Here is a 24,431-nt window from a genome sequence, read left to right as displayed (position 1 = left end):
CTCTTCACTTAACAGCCCCTCCCAAAAAATATAACCTACACTAGGTTTAGTGTCCTTAAAGACGATCTGAAACTATGAATTAACCGAATCTCCAGGCGCTGATGCCCAGACAGGGAGCTGCACCAAAAAGCTCTTTGTGATTGCTGTGGTCACTCGTCCGTTTGCAGAGAAGACTGACTTCTTTATTCGCCAAGTGGCAGTGAAACTGAAGAGTGCAACACTTGTGTGGAAATAGCTAATGTTTTCCTTCAAAGTAAAGAGTTATGCCTTTTGAAACATGGTGGTTTCAGCAGTAAGGTACAACTCTTACATTAAAGGTGAGCAGTGTAAATTTCACTAGCGCTCAATGGTTTGTTGGCAAATACGGGCAAGTTGACACCTTCCATGCAAACTACGGGCGACTGCAGCAACCAGAAGGAGGTTATTGGTGCAGCACACAGTTTGCAACAGACAGCAACCTCCAGCAACCACTCTCCATCCGGTCTCTAGGTCTGTGTGACCGAAGCCTAAAACAGAACTGTTTTAGTAATCAATAAGAAGGAAAAGAACTAATGCAAAAAACTAATTCAAATCTTCTTGGTAATGTTCCCGACATTTGAAACGACAGAAAATACAAAGCACAGTAATCAACAAGATTTGGTTTCAAATGACTAAAAGGACACTACAGAACAGCAAGGCATGGAGGTAGATCGAGCAGATAATTGGGTGGAAACAATTATTGTTAGTGTTAGATATGTAAAAACCCTGCTATAGAGAAGCATTAGAAATTATCAGCCATAGACTATAAACTCTCAGTTCAGCACATCTGCACCATCAAAATTTAATTATATTAAAATATTAAAACGATGACCAGCAGCCAAAAAAAAAAAAAAACAATGCAAAAATATGCTCACAATGATGCAAAAGAAGCAGCACGAGTTTGGTTTCAATGTTCTGAACTAATTAAGTTAAATAATAAACGCAATGAAAAGTAAATGTGCTCTAAAAAACATTAAAAAAAAATTCCAATTAAATCCCTGCTGTTCAACTAACTCATTAATTGTGACTGAGCTGGAAAACATCTGCAGCTGATAGAGGGGACAGGGCAACGATTACAGCCTCGTTCTCCTGGTCTGACCTCGGTGCTTGGGATCAGGCTCAACTCAGATATGTATGTTTATATAATAATAAGAGATCTTGTATCACACACAAAGCTTGGTCTCAGGCCAGGTCACACCCAGCTGAGGATCTACACTGAGTCAAGGATGAGCTAATCAATAGGTGTAAGGTGTCTAAGCAGGGAGGTGCACCTGACAGGACCTGTGCAAGCCCCTACCTGTCCGGTCAGTGGTGTGTGTGTGTTTGGTGTACTAGCAGCGAGCTGGCTGCAGTCAGGTGGATCAACCCTGCTCAGCCTGCCGGGACCAGCTGAGATACATGAGGCTACGAGCTAAACTGCTAGCTAGCTTGTGTGCTTGAATGCTAGCCAATTAGCGAGCTAGGCTGCAGGTTTTAGTCGGATGGATCAGGTGAAGCTGATGACTGCTTGGGTAACAAGTCCGCCGATCACCCCCCTCTTCGAAAAACCACAACAGGCAGGTGAAACAAAGCAGTCCTGACGTCAGGCTGAGATAACCACCGACTGCCGGGGTAAACAGTGAGCACGTTAGCAGCTGTGTGGTACCTTTGTCTCCCTGATGTCCTGCTTCGCACCTTCGGGGTACCACTGGACGCGGACAAATCCCCTCCCGAGAGGCCGACTTGGGGTGTCCACGGCGCTCTCAGTGTCCGAACCGCACGGTACTCGTCCGCCTCCTCCTCCTCCACCGCCGCCGCCGTCTCCGCCTCTCCCTCCGCCATCGTCGAGGTCCGAGTCTGAGTTAAAATCCTCCTCGCCGTGGATCATCCGTACGAGGCCAAACCGGACTGAGCCGCGATATCGTCCGGAGACCAGGTCGTGGGAGAAGAGCAGCCGCTGTGAGCCGTCCGCGGTGGGGGAGAGAGCCATGGAAGGAGGCTCAGAGCCCGGGCTGGCTACGGGAGAGAGGCCCGGTGTGGGTGATGATGCCGCTGCTGCTGCGTCTGTCTTGGCCGCTGCATCCGATGCTACGGGCTCCGCCATCGCCGCTGTTGTCAGGGAGCGATGCTGGAGCGCGAGGATGACGGTGGAATAAAAAAAACTGTAACCTGGAAGCAGCGAAGCGCACGTGTTTACGTAGCTACGCAGGCTACGTAAGAAGCGCAGTGTGGCAGCGTCATCACGCAGTACCCGCTGTCACCACTGAGGGGCGCCGAGAGCCAGAAACAGGAGCCACCGAGAAAGACCGCAGGCTGTACGTAAAGTATGATTCGTAATCTGCTGATGGGAGACTAACTTACTCTAATTGTGTACATTTTTATTTTACGCCAATATTTTAATGGTTACATTTCGTTTTCTGCTGTAAATTACTAATATTTATTATTATAAATTTCATTATATTTAGTTATGTTCCCTTTTAAATTATATTTTCCTAAGTAACGATAGTTAAAAAAGACATCTCTGTGTGTGTGTGTGTGTGTGTGTGTGTGTGTGTGTGTGTGTGTGTGTGTGTGTGTGTGTGTGAATGAGATCTATGATCCTATGTGGATCTTACCTAAATGATTTAATATTGTTGCACAGTGAACACTATACAAATAAACATGCAGCTCAGTTAACAATAAAAAAAGTTTTCCTTTATTTATTATTTAACATCTTTCCACAAATATACATCTGAAGTAGCCTGAGTTTATTAATTTTCAGTGCCCCATAATTAAACATCAGTTGTTTGCTTTAAGGATATATCTGTTTTGTTTTAGATTGGTTTTTTGTGGGGGTTTTTATGATAATCTTCTCAGTTTCCAAGTTCTCAAAGACATTTACAAAGTAAACCCCATTATTGTACAGGAGACAGAATACCTGACAGTTTAATCTGTTTTTAAAGGAACAGGTCTATAAATTTGTGAAGACTGAAAACCAGGAAATATTCTTGATGTGACTTGAATATTCCATCCTCTTCTACTTATCTGATTCAGGGTTACCTATCTCAGACAGATTGAGAGGCAGGGAATACTTTGAACAGGTTACTAGTTTATCACAAGATTCACATGTAGAGAAAGACAACCATTCACACCTACAGCCACCAAATAACCCAACCCAGGCATGTCTTTGTGACAAAGACATTGTATCCAAAAACAAGCTACAAAAACACAGGGGGGGGGGAACACAGCATTAACAATATTTAAAACCGTCTCATACCTAAAGACACAGGAGAAAACACAGATAACAGATTCTTTATATTTCCTTTGCTGAACAGCACTTTTGCGACTGTCTCAACATCTTCAGCACAGTTGCAGTTTTGCAAACAAGAACATGTAAAATTTGTCTTTTAGGAAGAACGTGGGGATAAAAGTGCTTAGTGTCAGAAAAGGAGGTGTCCCCATTACATTTATTACCTCACCTGACCTATAAACATGAGCACAAAAGTCAACCACTGAAACTAATTTTTCTGTTCAGCACTGCAAATAAATTTAATTTGTTATCTTAATAAAAAGCTTTTTTTGTAAATTCAAGGATGACAACAATAATTATATTTTCGCATTAAATAAGCACACTGGTGAATTTACTATTAGACAAACATAAAAGTCATTTTGCTAATCATCAATATTGTTAATTTAGTGTAACTGTGGCATAAACCTCACATTTAGGTGGTGTTCTAATAAATTTGTTAAACATTGTATATCCTGCTCTCGGTGTCAGTTTGCATTAATTTGTTGGGAAATGCCATCTAAACGCGAGAAAATGCAGTAAATTATTTTATGATTTCATCTCATGAGGGTAAAAGTTTGTTTGGAGAGGATAAATTCTTCAGGGAGCTTAAAACCCCACCAGGTGACAAACAAGCTCCTACACATCCTGTAGCCTAATCCTCTTACAGAACTGGAAAAATAACCCATGGAAAAATCGTGAACTCTGCTTAAAGCGACTATGGATAGACAAAAGTCTCCTTCAGAGAAATCACATGAAGAGTGGTAAGTCGAGCCCTTAAGTTGGCCCAGTTAAGAAACACGCAATCTCCTCAGTGTGACAATTAATCATCACTGACGTTCTGATGATTAACCAGCCAGAAAATAATTTTCCAAATATCTATACCACCGTTATTGTGTTTATTCCAACCCAGTCGCGTCACTTTATGAAACTTAAACCTGACTTTACAGCAGGCGAACACGAGGTTGGTGTGGGAACTAAGCAAATCCAAATCGGTTGGTCTGATGGAGGCAAGACGATTATCCCTCCTGTAAATATGTTTATGGTTCAGTTTACTCACGGGGAGTAAAGGGTTTATCCATACAGCTCACTTCAGGATTACAAACGGTATAAATACTGGAAGCGCTCCACTCTGTTCAGTCTGCGCCAGTTCTCGCTGTACAGTTACGCGCGGATCACGGACACCCAGACAAGTTTCATCTCCTTGTTTAAAAAGAGACTGACACGAAGTCAGACAGGAAATTGTCAGCGCAGCACTCTTAGCTGTCCTGCGAAACTTTCTGGGAATAATCAGGACTATGTCTGTGGTGAGCGCAGTGCCTTTCCTGAAGCCTCTCCACATGCGCTCTCCGGTGCCTCAGGGCCGCCGCCACACGCTGCCGGCCAGCGAGTTCCGCTCCCTCAGCCCGGAAGATGCCATCAGTGTGTTCGAGATTGAAAGAGAAGGTAAGCAGACTCTTTGAACTTACGTTACAGAGCAACGGTGCTTTTAAATACCTGCCTGAATTTCTTCAGAGGACGCGCGTATTTATGCAGATTTACGCACGCGAAGCGTCTTTTAAGAAAACTGCGGGGACAGATTCTCAGCTAATAACACAGATTTTATTTATGTTCTCCGACTGAATAGAAAGCTCTCTACAAACCTGAGCCATCACTGATTTTATTCACGGGCAGATTCTCTTCAGTTAACTGTCCTGTACACTTTCCTTGTGCTTGGCAGTCAGTACATTTGGGAACATCACGCTCAGCTTCTTTAACATCCTGCACAACTAATAAAACTGTCTGATTGTGGCAACCGTGACCCTTATCTTCTTCCTCCTCCTCCTCCTCCTCCTCCTCACACAGCTTTCATCTCTGTCTCCGGTGAGTGTCCTCTCCACCTGGACGAGGTGCGTCACTTCCTTACTCTGTGTCCTGAGCTGTCTCTTGGCTGGTTCGAGGAGGGACGGCTGGTGGCTTTTATCATCGGCTCACTGTGGGACCAGGAGAGGCTTACCACGGTAAGACGGAGCGGAAGACACCTGGACAGTGATTTATCTCCGGTTGAGAGTCGAGCAAAGATTCAACACAGATTAAGAGAGGCGCTTCAAGTGCATAAAATTCAGTGGATGGTGATAAATCTTGCCGACATACGAGTTTAGTGCCAACCGAAGAGAGAACAACAATAATCATGGAAGCTGCCTGACAATTTCTTTTAAGCCTGCAGCTGTACGAGTTTTGTTTCCACCTAGCAGAAACAATTAAAAAAAAATCTGATCTTAAATTTCTTCATGATGACACAGTTATGTGAATCCAACCAAGAATGAAAGACTGTTTGCTATAAACATTTAATATTCGAGGACTGCAGGCTGGAGTCAACATGTAGCTGATATATTTTCAAAATATTTTAGTTTTTGAAATAACAAACTGCAGCTTTTAATCCCAAATACAATCATCATTATCATTCAAGAGTTTATTCACCATCTTTTAATTCTCATATTTACTTTTCATTCTTTCATCTAAAAGTTATGATGATGAATCCTGCTGAAGTCATTTTAACTCCAATATGAAATTATTTTTAATGAAACCAGAGTCATTTAAACTTGAGCACTTCATTTAGCTTTAATTATTAAAGATGGTTTTTGGGGGTCTTTTAAGCTTTAAATATTTCTGTGGGTACCCAGCAGGATGTTTTACTTCTACTGACAGCTCTCCTCTTCCTCTCCAGGACGCCCTTACGCTCCACAAGCCTCACGGGACCACCGTTCACATCCACGTTTTGGCCGTCCACCGGACCTTCCGCCAGCAGGGAAAAGGCTCCATCCTGATGTGGCGTTACCTGCAGTACCTCCGCTGCCTGCCCTACGTCCGCCGTGCCGTGCTCATGTGTGAGGACTTCCTGGTCCCCTTCTACCAGAAGTCAGGCTTTAAAGTGCTAGGCCCCAGCAACATCACGGTGGGGCCCCTTAACTTCACAGAAATGTTCTACCCCGTGAGGGGCCACGCCTTCATGCGGCGCAACAGTGGCTGCTGAAGACACAGAGACTCGATGTGGATTCTCTATAGCTGTGAAAGGAGGTGAAGACCCCTAAGAAACGGGGAACAGGGGGCACGTGATGAGCGGTGCAGTGAGTGTTTGTGATCATCGCTGTCTGTGAGTGAAGCCTGTTTGTTTGGCAGGAAGTGAGGTGTGAATTCTGACCCGGAGTCTGCAGAGAGCCAAAAACAGATGTCGACAGCAGCGGTTTGCAAAAGTGTCCTGAAAGTAAGATTTGATTTGCATTTTAGTGAGTTCGTTACACAAAAACCAAAATCCCAAATCTTTATTTTGATAAACGCTGGACATTTATTGTGTCCAACAGAACTGCTGCCTTCTTTATTTCTTTTCTTCTTTTTTTAAACAGTGAGGACACGTTTAAATAAAACTAATTCCTTTAGTAATTCTCCAATAATATGTAACAGCTGTACAGTTAAAATGACAAAGGAGGGATATCAGCAAGGCTAAATATTAACATTTAATTTATATTAAGACTTCAGTGATCCCGTGACTGACCGTTTATAAATCGGACGTGTGGCACTTTAAAAGTCTGTCTTCTTTATGGTCTTGTCAACTTTTTCTTGTAGACAGCCACCATTTTTGCCTCGGAGTCTTAAATTAAGACAAACTCATTTTTACACTGTTTTGTTCTAATAAAAATTTTATTTTCTAACCTCTCTGTCTTCATATGTTATTTACATTTTTAATTACTGCTGAACATGGAAGGGGGATGTTCATTTTTACATTTTTCTGGGCTTGCTGAGGACCAAAGTGTCTGAAAAACTGACATTTAAAGTTTGTTCTTGACCGAAGAAAACAGCAACCGAGGAAACATCTCTGAAGCTTTCAGCCTTCAATAAATGTCAAACTCATTTTACGACAAAGGCCATATACAACCAAGTGACGACTGAAACTCCACTTTCTGTCAGTGTAAAGATACTTAACTACACATTTAATCTCTGTGATATCTTAAACAACAGGAACTTTCTCTTATTTAATTGTTAATCTATTACTTAGTTGTAGTATAAATGGCTGTGGGGGAGGTCTATCAGTAGAAAAAGATGTAAAATGTATAAAAATTACAGTTAAAAAAAAGGTCCAAAAATGTACACTTTCCTTCATATTTTCCAAAGCTGTCCTCCAGGCCGGATTGGAGTCTTTGCCAGGCCAATACTGTCCCCCTGCACTAATAAATAAAAATAAAAAAATCAAGTGATCTCTATAAGTCTTCCTTTTCTCCACATACATCTACAGCAGTTCATCATATGATGGGTGTATTGCTGGGGAGTAAGTGCAGTCAGGTTTGGGAAAACATGAAATCAAACTACTCACAAACGTATTGTTGACAGTGTAATGTATTTTCACATGGTTGCTTCAATACACATAATTTCACATAACAGTACCGTGAACATCTCCTCTAATTAATTTTAGCATTCCTCTTTTGTTCCAATAAATAGGGGGGAAAAAAAAAAGGTGACATTATTTGGTCCCGATGCACATGCAGCTGGCCGTACAGCTGCTGCATACAAACATGATGGTGGAAGTCGCTTGTTGTGTTTCATGTTAAACATTCAGATGCGCACACGTCAAAAGGCACAGTAAAGGTTTCCTTAAAAAAAAAAAAGAAGAAGAGGAAAGAAGAGAGGTGGATGTCTTTGTTCACACTTTACCCGTCAAATGCACGAGGGCATGTCTGTATGAGTCCTGTGGCTCCAGCAATGCAAAAAACAGTGACGCAAAAACTCAAAACATCTGAAGCATCCAACAAGAGACCTACTCTGGATGTTTTTGTGTTGTCTTAAACGCAGGATTATCCGTCAGTCAGTCCTATAGACTAACTCATGTAATCTCATAATCACTCAGTAACTAAACTCACATAATCCTCCACACAACGGTCAATATTGTGGTTCTAACAGTCTGGGTCAACTCAAACAAGAACCCCCAACAACAACAACACCTGTGATGGGGAATCAGTTTCACTTCAGGCTGTCGGGCCTCTGAAACATGTCGTTTCCAAATCTGCCTGTATGTGTGCAGAGAAGTTTGTCCAGGTTTGAAATAATTTCAGAACATTACCGAGTGAAAATGGAGAGGGCGACGCATTTTACGGTGCATTTCACCAACATTTCAGTACCTGGGTGAAACATGGAGGCGATCCCGTGAGTCTGACTGTTTCACAGAGTTGGAAATGTAGTACAAATCTTAATTTGATCTGAGAAAAGCAGCCCGTGAGATCATTGCTAAATAAATACAGTTTTCTTGTGTCCATTTTTTTTTTTTCACAGATTAAATTAAAAAAAAAACAAAAAACAGTTTAGGCACCACTGTGTTACCAGACAAATACGATCAAATAGTGATTAAAAAGTAGAGCTCAAGTAAAACTTTGTTCGTGGCATTGGCATACGGAGAAGTGGCTGTAAAAAGATCATGCATACACGAGCTCATAAAAGCAGCATGACGACTTGCTTTGGTAGCTGAGGGTCAAAAAATGTCTGTCATTATTTACAAAGTTGATTACAAGCAGTATTCAAAGGTACAACGAGGCATCTCTGTAAAATGCCTCTGTTTAAGGCAAGTAGGTGCTGTAGACTGAAACGTGCCTTAACTGCTGTTAGTACTTGGATCACATCATTAACTTTAGCATAACATTTCACTGCTCCGGAGACTATCGACATGCCAAGTGCATACGCGCAATGGGCAAATACAAAAACAAAAGAAATACAGCAGCAGACGGCGTCTGTAGTGTTAATCCAGTGTTACCGAAAACAAGGAAGCATCTGAAATGGGCTACAAGATGCTCGATGACCCGCTGTGGTATCGTCGTCCACAGAGTTAAAGGGAAACAACTGTCAGACAGAGTCGTTCAAACCTCCTCCTTCTTTGACTCGGCTTCTTTACTTCAACACGACTCTTCATATACACTGAAGGAGTCTCTCACTCCGTAGATCTTTTGGATCCATCAGCTCTTTGCAGTTTTAATGTCCTGAGTGCCTTTTCCTTTTTTAAGTTCATCAGTTAGCAAATTAACATTGCAGGTCGTACCAGACACAGAGGACTAAAAAACGACTGGATATGTTTTATGGAAGGAGGAAAGTCAGCTGACTTTGAGGAGGAAGTGATCCAGTTCTGGTTGCATGGAGTTTGAGTAGAAAACAATAAAAAAATAAAAATAAAAATAAAAAAGAGAGAGAGAGATTTAAAAGTGCCCACCCAAATGACTGATCACATCATTGCTAGTAGGCCGTCAGCACAGGCAGTTTGATAATTTAGATGTCATCTGTGGCCTCCAGACTAGTTCACCACATGTTCGATGTCGTGGTCTATGTCGTATTTTTCACAAAACTTGTTTGTGATCGGTAAGCAGGTCAGATGCTCCAGCCAGTGCAAGTTAATTCGGCGAATATAAAACCAAACGATGAGGGAAGCGAACAGTCCAAAGTAGGCCAATAACGAGACGGCGATGAGGATACGTTTCCGGTACTTGTCGAATGTCCCGAAGGTGACGTAGGGCAAAAAGGCAAACGAGAGCAGCAGGCCGCTGAGGAAACCGAAGATGTGGGCGATGTTGTCGATCCACGGCAGAAGGCCGCACAGGAAGAGGAAGAGCACGATGCACGACAGTTTAGAAAAGGCTTTCCAGGGCTTCTCCAGCATCTGCCAACCCTGAAACAGCTCAACAAAGAGGCAAGCAAGGAGCCCAAACTGAGACCCCGCTGGACCCACCTGTCAGGAGAGAGAGAGAGAAAAAAAAAAACAAGTTACACAGGAACTAAAGAGGATTTCTCCAGCATGCACGCTGCTTCACACAGTGTGCACAGAAAACCTAAACGCCTGACTCAGCACTGGACCAACGCATGATAAGCATCAGGTGCTTTTAGTGTGTCCTGGAAATCAAAGGCAGACATCCTGTTAGGGGGCAAACAGGATGTCAGGGTGACTCTAACTGCTCCACTTAATTGGCACATTACACAGGCTCACACATGGTGGTAGTAGTGGTGGTGGTGGTGGGTGGTAGAGGGGGGACAACTCCTGGAACAACTTTCCAGGAGTTGTCAGAACTGTACAATTTTATTTATTTTTTTAAAAATAAAAACACATTTTAATAAGTTGATTTGTCAAACTGTGTTATTTGCAGAGGAAACCATTAAAGTGAACTGTGTTTGTTTAAATGTGAAGCAGGTCTCTGAATTAATCAGTGATTTAACAACAGCAAATAAAGTGCAACAACCAGTTAGCTCGCTGACAGACAGACCAGGCAGACGCGCCGTTTAGACCCAGAGCAGCAAAGATTTAACCTGATTACCGAATCCTGGCAGCACGTACCAGGATAGTATTTTAAGTAACAATTATTTAAATCGACTCATTATGAGTGACACTAAGAGGCTTAATGCAGTGTAAACTGTAGTTACTGTAAGTAAGGTAAGGATAAAAACTCACCAGCAACTCTCATAAATTATTCTTTAAAGCAAAGCAGACAGAGGTTCAGAGAAGTTTCTAAGCGACTCTCAGTGCATCCATACTGAAGCTTTCTAACCGTAATGCAGGTTTAGTTGTGCACAGATTATCTTATGTTAAAGATCCAGTTCTGGGGATGATGTGCAGTATGAGCCCAGGGTCACGCAGTAAAGGTGAGCAGATTAAGGTGACGTCAAAGCTTGGCCTGGTGAGAGGCAGATGGCTAATCGGCAAAGACATTAAACACCCACAAACATTTTTTAAAAAAAGAAAAGAAAAAAGTGCACGGCACTCCACCCACACGCCCCACACACGCAGGCTGACACGCTCCTCACACGAGTCGTCGTCACTCGCCATTGGTTAAGACCGACAACACCGGGGCTGGAACAGGAACTGAGAGGATGTCTTAGTTAACCGAAGTGAGGATGTGCCGATCTGAAGTCGGGAATGTGCTCACAGATATCCCACTTCCCTTATTTCAGGTTCAGATTAAAATCCTATTTTTTGTTCCTTTAAGAAAAACGAGCTGCCGTGAATTTTAAACTCGTACTGTTCTGGTTTCTACATTAATTTGACACAAACAGTCAGAGTCAAAGTGACTGATACAAACCCCTCATTCAGAAGTAACCTGCTCACTGCTCTCAAACTGAATCAGAAGCTTTGTGTGTTCCCGTATGACTCTCTCATAATCACCTAAATGTTTTTGTACAAATAATTTAATGAATTATATTAAGAAGTGTTCTGACAGACAGACACTCCTCTCTAATTCCTCCTTGAAAGTAACGTATATAATCTCCAGGTATCCCTTTATATTTCTCCAGAAACCACTCTTCAAATTCTTTCACTCAAATACCAAGATAAAGAAGAAAACTCACCGACGTCTCACTATCAACACGCTGACTTTTGCACTGTTTGGATTGTTTTTCCTGTTGTTTAAAGCTTTTAGGTTTCACATTCTCACAGTGTCAGGATTTAATTAATTCTAAAATGTCAAGTCTATTAAAGTCTCTGAGCGTGAACAGCTTTAATCTAACTGAAGGCAGGTAAATGCGTTGTAATAACTCCACAGTGAATTACTTCTATACTGTTAAGCAGCAGGACAGGAAGCACCTAAAACGGAGCCAAACAAAAGTTTAAAACTGAAACAAAAACTCAAGATAATATATAAACAATGGACACAATATTAGTCAAGCTGACTCTATTTGTTACAGTAAAAGCAATAAAAACATAGTTTTAAAAAGTTATCCATTTTAAAGACACCAAACCCCAAAACATGAAAGTCGGGTCGAGAGCTGATTTTTTTAAAGCATCCAACCTGAGCAGGTGCACCTACTGAAGTATATCAAAGCCTTTTAATGTAACTTAAACTTCTTGAAGATGTTTTCTGGCTACTAAGAAAAAAAATATTGTGGTTGTAAATGTGAGAGGAGGAGGAAGGTATGGTCAGCATACTTTATGTTGTATGCAGCACTTTTACATTTAGCGTACCCTGCACTGGTGGTTAGCAAAGAGACGTTTGACTGACATTATCAAATAATAAATATTCATGTTTGCTCGTCTCTCTGCAGAGCTTAATGAACTGAAACTAAAGTTGTTCCTTCACAAATCCGTAGAGCTCCTTTACTTGTGAAAACTATTATTTCCAGTCACAGCTGCTGTTTGAGCCATTTTTGCTAAAGCCACAGGGGCTCCTTAATTCAACAGTAAAGGGATAATCCACTTAAATCGCCTCCTTAAGTGGCCTCACTGCATGTGCTTCCTCTGGTTATTCCTGGTGCGTGAAGACATGTGAGCTGGTCACTGATATTTAGAACTACAGTAATTGTCAGGTAAAAACAACTGGAGCTCGCTTATAAAATCAAGCCATCGTGTACGTAAATGTGTTACATGTTGGTCTCTTTATACATTAAAACTGTCCCCTCTAATAAATATATCTATGTGTGTGTGTGTGTGTGTGTGTGTGTGTGTGTGTGTGTGTGTGTGTGTGTGTGTGTGTGTGTGTGTGTGTGTGTCTGTCAGGATGGACCTGTTCAGAAACGTGTGGACCAGGTTTGGTCTCTGCAACAATCGTCTTTGTTTAAAAGGAAAAACATGAAATCCCATTCACTAAGTACCACAGCAGTGGCCTTTGTTAACCCGCACAATGGCATTAGGCTAATCTCTTAAAGGGCAAACTGGACTATATAGATACATTCAGAAGAAAGCAGGCTTGCTGGTAAATAGCCCCCCCCAACGTTTATTCATTTGTTGTTGGGGTTTTTTTTTTTTTTGCAAAAATGACAATAAATCACTTAAAGTAGTGACCATAGTAGTGTTACTCTTTAAAAAAAAAAAAAAAGAAGAAGAGAGTGAAACACTACTGCTTCAGGCGAGATCTGCTTTCCTCCTTGTAAATATTTACGTGTATGAAATTCAACCACATCGGCTGATTTAATCTAATATTTTCTGGTTGTTTGTTGTTTGGTGTTGTTGTTTTTTTACAAAGAATAAGGCAGACAGCAAAGGAACAGCATCAACTATTTAGAGCATTTTAAAACGACATACAGACATCAGTTAACATAGCATGTAGCTGCAGCTGATTCAGCAACTATTTTCTATCTCACACTTGATCTTGTGTGAGGATTGCCTCAACTTTCCATCAGCACATCCAGCAGTACGCTGTGGATGGCATCTACCACGGTTATATGCAACATAACTGTGAATAATGGGTCACCTTTCTTTCTTTATCCCTGCACAGTCATAACTGATTACCCTGCTGGTTGCTGTGCTGTTACCGGTCACTGAAATGTTGGGTGCGCTGTGACACGTCTTTCTTGGATGCTTTACGCTCGGTTTGGTGGCACTGCTGCTTTCGCAGTAAAGTCGTCTCATGTGCTGTTAACCCAAGTTTGGTTTCTCCAGGCACTTCCACAGTTAATACCACAAGTGTTTCCTGCACCCCTCTAAACCTCTAGACTGAGATGGTCAATTCTGCTCCAATAATCCCCAACAGGAGAAACCCTCGTCCAGTGAGTGAACTCAACTAAGCTGAGCTAAGCCACAGAGTTTAGACAGCAGGCACAGAAACTGCAATTCAAATAAGAATGTAACACAAAACTAACGAGAGCTGGAGCTCACACAGGTGACATTTAGACCTGAACTCACAGATTATAGTGTAGCAAGAAATACATGAAGTGAAACAGCATGACGGTTTCTCCCTTTAGATAATTTGGGGGGTAAATGAGGAAAAAAAAGCACATAAGTATATACAATCTCTGATTTTACATCGCAGAAATTTGACTGTGTGAAAGTACCTGTGTGTGTCAAGTGTGAGTACTTAATCAACAGAAGTACATCCAATCCAATCCTGTCAAAAGTCACTGCAACTCAGATATGTTGGTGTTTAGAACAAAGTGTGTGAAAAGCTGTTTTTTCTTTCTTCAGCATCGTGTCCAAGGACACACTGGCATGTGGGCTGGATCGAACCAGACCTTCTATTTAGTGGGTGATTTGCTCCTGAGCCCCAAGTGCCCCACATATACAGACTTAACAGATTAAACAGAGTTTCCTTATAGCAGATATGACTGGAATATTCACTTACCAAGGACACTTAAGCTTGTCTGAAAGTTTATGTTAAACCTTCAGTTAAGTGCACAAAACTTCACATCCTGTGTGTCTTGAAACTTTCAGAGAAAAAAAAAAAGTGTATTAATGTGTATTTACATATATGTGACGAACTCACCTCGGCTCTGTAGGGCAGGAAGAGGGCAGAGGCGAGGTTACCAGTGATGCCACTCAACATGTAAATGATGGTGATGCGAAGCCAACCTGCCAGCTTCTCCAGGTCCCTCAGTATGGTCATCTGGAACACTACGGACACCACGCAGTGTAAAAGCCTACACACACACACACACACACACGAACAAAGGTTATCACTGGTAACTAAAACTCCTTTCCACCACTGCATTATCACAAATATGCATTTAGGATTTTTTTTTTTTCCATTAAGCTCCTTTGGCTTGTTTGCTCGCCTGCTTTTAAAGGGTTACATCTGAGGGAAATCCCTTGTGCCTGCCTGGTATTAGTATTACAGTTCTCATGTGAGCGAACTTCTCACGAGCATTGGGTCCTCATTTAGAAATGTTTCATTAGTTTTGAATCCTCAAGGATGCTGACACAGTGAAACCGCATTAAGTAATCACTCATAGCAAATTAATGAAACAGTTCATTCACTGTGTAAAAGGCTTTGTCATGGCATTTTACACAGACTCACAATATATCATCAATGCTACATTCAGCTGAAATAGCTCATTCATAGATACATGTGTCAGAAATTAAAAGATCTGTGCAACATAGCCATCAAACATGACCACAGGAAAAATAAATCTTTGTCTTAGGACGTTGCTGCAGGGGGAAGTGCGTACCCAGCATGTAGGAAGAGAGAGAGCCAGAGACGGTAGACCTGATCGGGAACGTCAGGATTAAGGAAGGGCAGCAAGCCGCACACATCATCCAGACAGTGGACCTGTGTAACAACACTGCAGTCAGAAACATACTAAAGAAAAAGACACACACACACTCATCATCATGCACACACAATACCTGTGAGCAGAGGGTGGCTTCCTCGTGGAAGTAACCATGCATGAAAGTGCAATACTCTCTGGTTGCGATTTCACATCTACAAATAAATACATAAATAAATCAAATCTTTCTTTTTTTTTTTTTCTTTAAACAGATGACCTCAGAGTAGCAAAGCGCTTTAGCAAACACATCTTTCACACCTGCCCTTAGTTCCTATGCAGCAGGGCCGTCCTTTGATGTTACAGTCCATGTGTCTGTAGCCTGTGTGACTCCACTTCTTTGGATATGTACAGATCTGACAGCAGCACAGGTAAAACCAAAAAAAAAAAAAAAAAAAAAAGGAAAATTAATATAAAATGTGGTTCAGATGCAAGTGAACACAGAGTAGCAACAGAAAAATGAAGAATGAACGAGGCAGCGGTGGCCCCTCACCGGCCACGTGGTGATGTCATCCTTCCATAAATGAGGCTCTGCAGAGGCAGGCTCCTCACATATTCTGTTCACAACAAGAAAAGCATCAAAGTGGTCAAACGCTGCTGAGTCTTTAATGACACACTTTATTAAGCTTCATATCCTCACCTGGGGTCCTGGTGACAGACAGAACCGGACGACCTACTGATGTTTTCCATTTGTTCATTGTCCCATTTAATAAAGGTGGCCAGCGTCTCCTGCATGAAGTTATTATATATTTATATTATTATAAATATTTAAGACACAGTATTCTTTCTCATTTACCAAGCACAGAAAAGAAATGAAAAACAGATTATGTTTCTTTTTTACTGCACACCCAAAATCTGCATCTAAAGGGGAAAAGTTCAAGAGCACAGCAAAGACACTGAATGATTAGCACGAGTGTTTAAGTGATTATATGCTTAAAGATTATAAACTCATGTGCACAGGTATGTGTAGATTATCACGTACAGAGCAGCCGGAGCTGAGGGTCTGCACACATCCAGAGTTGTCATTCTGAACGCAGCAGCCAGAATCTTTCTCGAGCTCTCTGGCCTTCTCGATCAGGCTGACGATTTGTGCATCCCGACGGATGCAGGGGGAGAATTTTGCCCCCAGGTGGATGAGGTCTTCCTAAAAATTGATGGAAATGATTTTAAAGATTAAAAAAAAATGTGGTAACACACATGCTAAACACAGATTAAGATGATAAAGAAATAAACTGGTGCCTGTCTATCTTTTAAATACACTATTTTCCCAAAGGTATTTACTCCTGTATCCAAATGTTGATGTTGGCTCTGTTCATCTGGACGTAGCGTTTTTAGTGGGGGAGACGTTTCGTCACTCATCCAAGTGACTTTTTCAGTCTCAGCTGACTGCAGGTTCCCTCAACCTTATAAACAGTAAATTTGCACAATGACTGAACGTAGCACCACTGTGGGAACAATGGGCTGTGAGGTCAGTTCCTTGATCATTAATATGCAAATTGTCATGACCACTGATCAACAACCATTGATCAAATCCTGTTGATCAAAGACCACTGATCAAAGGCCATGAGTACCATTCACAGAAAGTTGGGAAATGGCTGCAATCACAGCATTGTAAGGAGGTGAAAGATGTACCCTTAGGCCCCCTCCTCGATTCAGAGATGGTCTTTCCCTTTTTACGTAAATGGCCTCCTTGACTCAAACCTCCATAATGACATCTCTCACTTTCTCAACAAAATCCAAGGTGTTCTGGATGTGGTGTTCAGAGCTGTCTACAAACGGGTTGAGGAGATCGAAGCCAGAAACTTTGAGATGTTATAGGTGACTGAGTTGATCATACAGACAATTAGTCTTAAAGGTAAACCCTGTTTATTTATCTTGGGCAAACCATACAGACTTGGTGTAGATTCGCCTGGGTAAAACCTGTGGTATGAGGTCCCGTCAATACCATCGTCTCATTCTAACTGCATCAGACAATCTATCACCCTCTTCCTGTAACCACTTCCTGGGTCTCGTTTCAGGGGCTTGTAAGTATTTTTGTCACTGAGCAGTGACAAAATTTTCTCGTGATAGTCTTCCTGGTTTAACAAAACCGTGCACTTATCCTTGTCTGCTGGAAGGATGATAATGTTATTGTCATTACTAAGAAAGGTCCATAAAGTCATGGATGAGCAAGTGTAGAAGAGACTGACTGTCTTAATCTCAACCCAAGTTCATATGGGTGTGAAGGCAGACGAGTGGATACTTTTGGCAACATAGTGTATGTGCTCATGCATTCAAACATAGAAGTTCCGTTATTTTTCTTAATAAATTACTAAAACCGGTCAGCTCAGCCTCCATTTAAACAATTTACTCTCACAACTGAAATGATCAATTTTAAATGTAGAAAATAAATTGACATTTTTAGGCTTGTAACTTAATAAATTCAATAAATCATCACTGATAAAACATGAAGTGAGAAAATAAAGTAAATGCACTGGAGGAGGGCAGAAGTGTCCCACCTGAAAACACAGCAAACCTAAACTTCACACCAAAGTGTGAGTTCCCTTTAGCTGTGCTAGTATCATACATTCTGGCTGTGTTCATTTTACCATATCGACCATTTTTGGGAGCTGTTCCCTTAGGTTTTGCACATCTAGACAAACATCCAAAGCCGTTCTAAGCACATTAATAATACAGCTAAACTTACAGAGCTTGGACCAATCCAGAAGTTCTGTTGTTGGACATACTTAACACTCTCATAAATGCCTTTGTTCTTCAGCACCTACAGAGGGCAGCAGAGCATCACAGTTTACAAATGAATCTGATCAAGGACTTCTGAGTATTAACTTGCACAGTAATACACCGTTTATTAAACACATCTCTTTCTGTGAGTTTTAGGACACAAATACAGCTACTAAAAAGTTGGTAATATATTTACATTGAGTGTTCAGGAGCAAAAAAAGGAATTTCAATTTCAATACTGAGTTACACTACGAAATGTTAACCTTCAATTTTCACACTGATATGAAACCTGTCATGTCAAAAAGTATATTTTCTATTTTTAAATATTGCTCCAAATTAATCTGTGAGATATATACTTACCAGCTCAGTTGTCGAATGTTGTGCAAACCCAACAGGGGCAAACCCATACGTGCAGCAGGCCAGCAATGTGATAACGATGTGGACAAATGTAATCCAGTAGGTAAAGTAGGGTCTGAAATCATGCACACCACAAAACAGTGCTGTGAATCGAGTAACAGCTAAAACAAAGACTAACCAATAAATACTTTCAGCACTTTGTCAGCCTAATTAATTATCTCTCTCTGAATTGTGTTATGTTGATTTAAATCAAGCAAATAATTCACTTGTATATATGCACAGTGCTCATTCCCAACCTGTGGCTGTGGAAGTCGTCCAGCTGCTTCTGGACGTTGCTGCTAATGCTTCGTCGATACTGTCGGTTTAGCCATTTCCCCACAACTCCCAAACCATACTGACGTTTTTGCTTGTCAAACGCAAAGTGCTTCACTTGGGAGGCAATGCGACGTCCGCGACGCGGTTGAGCCATTTCGTGGAATAGGGTTGGCGTTTTAGGAGCCTGTGATAAATCCTTACTGGGACTGAGAGGAAGACAGGTATGCAAGACAGAGAAAGAATTAGGGTTAAAAAGGAAAAAAAACAAAACACAACGTGTGCAATTCAGAGACTTTGGTTGAGTATTTATATTTACTCACAGGCTGGAAGGTTGCTCGCAGGGAGCAAAAGAGGCAGACAAGGGGGGCGACTCAAAGACATCATCGGCCATGGAATATAACTCATCACGGACATCACCCTGTACAGTGGTAATGCAGGACACAGAGGACAAAAAGAGAGGGCAGTAATTAACGTGTAGTCACATGTTATGTGTTGCTGTACGGGACACACGAACAGCGAGGAAGACAGGAGGACAAACAAAGAAGAATACAGTCACGGAAAAAAAATGGAGGCTGAGAGAAGAAGCAGGTAAACAATGACAATCGAATGAAAACATAGAATTTTGTCAAACAGAGTAAAAGCAAGTAATGAAACTGCTGCAAAGATCCAGGTGCCAAACGGGTGGTAGCGAGAGCTGCTGCTGACCTTACTGAAGAAGAGCGACTCGGATGCATCTGCAGAATCCACAGTGTCCTCGTCCATCCAGCTGGGCCTGACAAAGCTCTTCCTGGGGAAACTGCGACCAGCCTGTGGGCCTGCCAAGCTGCTGCGACCCTGAACAACAAACACGCCACATGACATGCAGTTCCTCAAGTGCATAAAAAAGGAGCGATTCTAATGATGGTAATAATGATAAAAACAATAAATGCTGGCATTTACTGTCATTTTATTCAAAGGGATGGCTAAAAAGCATGCAAACACAGAGGAAACATTAAAGGCCGGGATTCGAACCAGTGCTCTTGCCACTCTGCTTTTCATTTCCACCCACCCTCAACAGGTTGGACGCAGCTCTGATGCTCATGCGGGCGACGGACTCTCGCTTTCGTTTGGGGAAGCGACTGTACCCGGAGCGCTGGCTGGTGAAGGAGATGAGTGAAGCGACGCCTGGTGTGACCGGACCCCCTTGAGCTGTTTGAGGTGTTCTTGGAGAGCGGCTGTCCAACTCATCCTGGCAGCGGAAGGCTCGCCCTCGTGCCAGGGGGTCCACAATCTAGCAGAAAGAGAGATTCAGGGTCAGCCTGATAAAAAATACTTCACTGTGACAGTCACGTGAACTTGAACTGGTAGGCATCTTTACATATTCCTACTGTGCCGACGTTGAAGAAGAAGAAGCACTCTGTGGGTGAGCATGACAGGATCATATTTATAACTTACAAACTTCACAGTGCTGACACTGGGAGAGAGAGAACTGCTTTATGTGTTTGTGTAAACGTACATATATGTAGCAAAGAGGGAATGACGGTAGGTGTGTGTATAGATGAGGACAGAGAACAAAAAGATGAACAAAATATTGGATGAGTGGAGCAGAACTGTCTGGCACAGACTGAAAGAGAGACATGATTCGTCTGCAGCACAGATGGTCCACGTCTGTAACTATGCAGCACTTTAATACAGTGTCTTCTTGAGAAATCTCTCCACTTCATCAAGTGAAAAAATGCAGGTGGAGAACAAAGAAAAAAGTTGAGCTTCTTGGCAGTTTAGAAATGGAAAGTCTTAGTAGCTACACATGGAGCCTGCTGTGTGTCATTCTGTTTAGTTTCCTTCAGTACAAAAAGTTTTTCTTTTCTTACAAAAGTATCAGAATATTAAACAGAAAGTGCATCATGTTTCCTGGATGATGTTCTCCACTCAAGTTAAAATTACCGATAAGGTAGACATTTAAATAAAACTGTAGCATCCTAACAGTAGGATAACACACTAAGTGACGCTGTCTTTGTATGACGGTATTATACCCTGGGCATCCTGTGGGCAGCTGGTGAATCCAGGCTCTGGTCGATGCTGGTGGCCGTCTCGGGCTCTCTGTACTGGGGCTTCAGCTTGCCATAGCGCTGGCTGCAGTGGCGCAGGCTCTTCCGGTGCCAGACCTGCTGATTAGTCTCACAGTCTTCGCCAACACCGAACCACTGGGCTGTACTCCTGGAGGGACAGAAAGATTGTTCAGCTAAAAGAAGATATTCACAAAAATGACCTGAAATGTTTAGCATATACCTATTCTTAAAAGCTACATAAACAAGAAATGAAACGAAACATCCGAGTCTTGTTTTTCACCTTATGTGAAGAGAGTAGATACTACCACAAAAGAAAAAAATAAACAGTTACATTTTGACACCAAATTACACAATGCAGCTTTGTTCAAGCTGATGTAGCTTGGGTAACTTTCATATAAGGGAAGTCAAGTGTCACGTATTGTGCACTCTTAAAGACATTAGTGCACTTTATTACCAAACATTAAATGTCTTGACGCTTGCTGCACGCTCAATGACTTGACTCTTAGGACATGTAGTTGATAAATGGGAGTAATTAAATGACTGCAATTAAGATTAGGATTATGAAGAGGAGATTTCTGGATGAATGAATTGTGTGTGCTTGATAGTTTTAGGTGAATGAACTACAGGGCACAACACCCAGACGTCTTTGAAATACACTTTAGGGGAGAATGCTTACATGCATTCGATTTTTTTCTGTCTCCCAAAGCTACTTATGCATCCACTGTAGGTCTTTAAAGTGTCACACTTGACTCTGAGACAAAAACAACAGCAGAAGCAGCAGCAGAGCTTACTTTCGGATGCTTTGTGAGAGCGATGTTTGTCTGCTAAACTTCTCCCGTCTTTCTCTTGCTGAAAATTCTCCATCTCTATGTCCATCGACGCTCTCTGACACAGAACCGGTCGCTTGAGCACTTGGGGTTTTTTTCAGGGATTGTCGTGGTGGCTGACCAGAAGAAAGGAAGGGAAGAAAATGTTGTCATCAGAAATCTTTGCTGCTATAAAATATATAAGCTATAAAAACTAAATAATATTGCCTGTGCAGGGGAAAGCCTGTCAAACGATTATTTTTTTCTTAAGATCTAGTTGTTATTACTCTACTTAACTAAAATGCTTTTCATATGTAGTTTTTGTTTTCAGTTTTAGTTCAGAATAATAACACTGCCTTACACAACCTGATTAAGTATTAACTATGGCACATGATGCAGCAAATCAGTACCAAATTTAGGATGATCTAAAATTGTCTTTGTAATGGAAAAGCTAGTAGCATAAATACCTGCAGTGCAAAGCCACAGCACAAATTTACATGTTTATTACACTGCTTGCCCTTTAGAACAGTTTAAATGTGACATGCTCAGTTGAACTCTGAGCACCAACTAATTTGTGTAGCTGAAATGCCTTTGTTTGTGTTGTTAGCATGAGGCCCGCCGTTACAAATATGTGGGCTACACAAACTGCCAGATAGTTGTGCCAACAGCCTGCTTGCGAGAGCAAGTGGCAATTACAGAGGCATCGAGGAACACTGTGCTGCTTTAATGTGTTGTAAACTCTTAAAAGTAAAGTACTGCCCATCATCGTTTATTTTCTTCTACTGTGCATCCTGAGTCAAATGATTATTACAAACCATTTATGAAGTAGTCCATCAGCCCATTAATCCATCCATTAATTTTCATAATCGCACAGTGAGTGAAACCGAAAATTGATCTGAACCTCCATGTGAGCTACCCACAAAATATCCAGTTATGTTTTTTGGACCATGTTTATGAAGCAGATTGAGAGGAATGTGCTCTTTACTAACACAAAATGAATAAAAAGACTTTCTTTGAAGAAATTTGTTCAGTAACAATCACAACACTCAGGCTTTTTTTTGGCTCTGTTTTAATTCTGTGTTCATTGGGCTGATCTTTGCTTATCTTCGTTTAAATGAAGAACTTTGTGCTATATGCAGGAGTGAGTGATTTACAATGAGTTATTTTACAGGTCACTTTTTAGATTTCGCTACATTACATGTGATGTGAGAGAGTATGGAGCTTGACAGGCCACTAGTAGTAGTAGTACAAGAAAAAAAAAAAAAAAAAGCTAAATAATGGTAGAGTAGAGAAGACATTTATAAATATTTTCACACATTTCTCTGGGGAGAAAAAACAAGCTATTTTAAAAATTGTATAATTGAGAGAAAAAACCCTTTTAAACCCATTGACAACATAAAGAGTATATCAGTATTATGTTTGCCAGTCTGTGCTAATAAGAAAATCACCACACTTTGTGGGTAGTTTGCAGTATTGTAGACCATGTTAACCTAGTGCAGGACAGACTGTAGTGTCCGTGATCAATGTCAGCTCAGATGTAGTAGTCATCAATTTGGATTTCAGCCAGTAACGCTCTTCAGTATCACTTAGCAAATTACACGTTTACTTCGGTTTTTTAGTGGCTAGCCACCGGAAGGCATCCATGATAGCTCATTTAGCATGTACTAATATCTTGTAGAATTCATTGTGTTAAATCCACAGAGAGCAGCAAACTTCTGAGACAACAGAAGCACAGACCTGCTCACGAGTCCGTCTATATTTTCAGAGTTAGGGTCCATGTCAACCCTACGTGTTATTTGACAACACATTTAAATAACTGTTGCATGATACCAAGCAGTGAAGGACAGGGTCAGGTAAAAAAAACACAACCAGCCTACCTGGGACATCACTGCTTCTGGTGGAGGGATGGCTATTACAAGGCTGGGTGGCTTCTTGCTCTTTAAACGACTATCTGTTCGGCCCTGGTACGGAGGAGGCTCCTCCCCTTCGTTTGATGCCATCCTGTCAGAGTGCTGGAGCTGAGAAAATCATGACAAAACAAAGTTTGTATTATTATTTGATAAGCTGCATATATGCATGTCTACGGTGAGTCTCCATACATCAAACCTCCAGTAGGTGCAGCGATTTACTGGCAGGTTAAAACATAAATCGATTTACTGGCAGGTTAAAACATAAATGGAAATACAGTGTAAGACAAAAACGTTGAGGTCCGGACTCTGGGACAGGCTAATCCATGACTGATACTGTTCCACTGTTTTTGTCTGTCCAGGTGTGCTTTTACTGCATTGGCAGGGTGTTTAGGATCATTGTCATGTTGAAAAATGAAGGTGTTTATAATTCCATCAATTTTGACAACACCCACAACACCACTGGCTGAAATGTAGCCACAAACCATGCCAGAGTATCCACCATGTTTTACAGATAGCTGCAGACATTAATGGGGTGATCGTGGCTCAAGAGTTGGGCGTTCGTCTTGTAATCGGAAGGTTGCCGGTTCGAGCCCCGGCTCCGACAGTCTCGGTCGTTGTGTCCTTGGGCAAGACACTTCACCCGTTGCCTACTGGTGGTGGTCAGAGGGCCCGGTGGCGCCAGTGTCCGGCAGCCTCGCCTCTGTCAGTGCGCCCCAGGGCGGCTGTGGGTACACTGTAGCTTGCTATCACCAGTGTGTGAATGTGTGTGTGGATGATTGTGTATAGTGTAAAGCGCTTTGGGGTACTTAGGACCAAGTAAAGCGCTATACAAATACAGACCATTTAATGGTTAGCCTCTCTCCTTACCTCCTCAGCATATTCATTTTTTATGTTTGAATTATTCATAGGTCAGTGTTAAGTAGCGCAATTAAAAAACAAACCCAGATTGCTCCAAAAATAGTACAAGACTGGACTGACAACGAATGTAAAAGCAGCCAATGACCACAGCAAATCTCTGAAAGACTTCAAGAAAGTCTGGGGA

The 24,431-nt window shown here is 41.7% G+C and overlaps 3 protein-coding genes across 3 annotated transcripts in view; 1 reads left to right on the top strand and 2 right to left on the bottom strand.

The window, feature by feature from the left end:
• The window catches only part of ube2o (ubiquitin-conjugating enzyme E2O), a 45,279-nt gene extending 43,178 nt beyond the window's left edge, over window positions 1-2,101 (bottom strand). The window contains exon 1 of the mRNA XM_084930928.1: window positions 1,664-2,101. Coding sequence (XP_084787054.1) covers window positions 1,664-2,101 — 438 coding nt within the window. The remainder of the gene's footprint in view (window positions 1-1,663) is intronic.
• A 64-nt stretch (window positions 2,102-2,165) lies between these two features.
• On the top strand, window positions 2,166-6,448 carry aanat1 (arylalkylamine N-acetyltransferase 1). The gene is made up of 3 exons (XM_084930933.1): window positions 2,166-4,708; window positions 5,108-5,262; window positions 5,970-6,448. The coding sequence occupies exons 1-3, from the start codon at window positions 4,561-4,563 to the stop codon at window positions 6,273-6,275; spliced, it is 609 nt and encodes a 202-aa protein (XP_084787059.1). The 5' UTR covers window positions 2,166-4,560; the 3' UTR covers window positions 6,276-6,448.
• A 1,167-nt stretch (window positions 6,449-7,615) lies between these two features.
• Window positions 7,616-24,431, bottom strand: part of LOC146385284 (inactive rhomboid protein 2-like) — a 34,236-nt gene continuing 17,420 nt past the window's right edge. Inside the window, exons 2-18 of the mRNA XM_084930930.1 lie at window positions 23,357-23,497; window positions 21,465-21,616; window positions 20,638-20,821; window positions 19,674-19,895; window positions 19,331-19,459; window positions 18,946-19,043; window positions 18,607-18,831; window positions 18,314-18,425; window positions 17,919-17,993; window positions 16,215-16,376; window positions 15,873-15,961; window positions 15,726-15,789; window positions 15,494-15,588; window positions 15,315-15,390; window positions 15,137-15,237; window positions 14,455-14,608; window positions 7,616-10,001 (exon numbers count right to left, since the gene is read on the bottom strand). Coding sequence (XP_084787056.1) covers window positions 9,570-10,001; window positions 14,455-14,608; window positions 15,137-15,237; window positions 15,315-15,390; window positions 15,494-15,588; window positions 15,726-15,789; window positions 15,873-15,961; window positions 16,215-16,376; window positions 17,919-17,993; window positions 18,314-18,425; window positions 18,607-18,831; window positions 18,946-19,043; window positions 19,331-19,459; window positions 19,674-19,895; window positions 20,638-20,821; window positions 21,465-21,616; window positions 23,357-23,479 — 2,493 coding nt within the window. The 5' untranslated portion in view covers window positions 23,480-23,497 and the 3' untranslated portion in view covers window positions 7,616-9,569. The remainder of the gene's footprint in view (window positions 10,002-14,454; window positions 14,609-15,136; window positions 15,238-15,314; window positions 15,391-15,493; window positions 15,589-15,725; window positions 15,790-15,872; window positions 15,962-16,214; window positions 16,377-17,918; window positions 17,994-18,313; window positions 18,426-18,606; window positions 18,832-18,945; window positions 19,044-19,330; window positions 19,460-19,673; window positions 19,896-20,637; window positions 20,822-21,464; window positions 21,617-23,356; window positions 23,498-24,431) is intronic.

The sequence above is a fragment of the Perissodus microlepis genome, chromosome 6 (genome assembly GCF_051167445.1).
Source record: "Perissodus microlepis isolate ML-2025 ecotype Zambia chromosome 6, ASM5116744v1, whole genome shotgun sequence".
Classification (NCBI taxonomy): Eukaryota; Metazoa; Chordata; class Actinopteri; order Cichliformes; family Cichlidae; genus Perissodus; species Perissodus microlepis.
Note: the sequence above shows the minus strand (reverse complement) of the source record. Positions and strands in the feature narration are given on the sequence as shown.

Excerpts from the sequence above, each read along its gene's own strand:
- aanat1 (XM_084930933.1), top strand. The coding sequence starts at position 4,561 with ATGTCTGTGGTGAGCGCAGTGCCTTTCCTGAAGCCTCTCCACATGCGC. Across the intron at positions 4,709-5,107 it reads GTTCGAGATTGAAAGAGAAG|CTTTCATCTCTGTCTCCGGT; the intron begins GTAAGCAGACTC and ends CTCCTCACACAG. Across the intron at positions 5,263-5,969 it reads ACCAGGAGAGGCTTACCACG|GACGCCCTTACGCTCCACAA; the intron begins GTAAGACGGAGC and ends CTTCCTCTCCAG.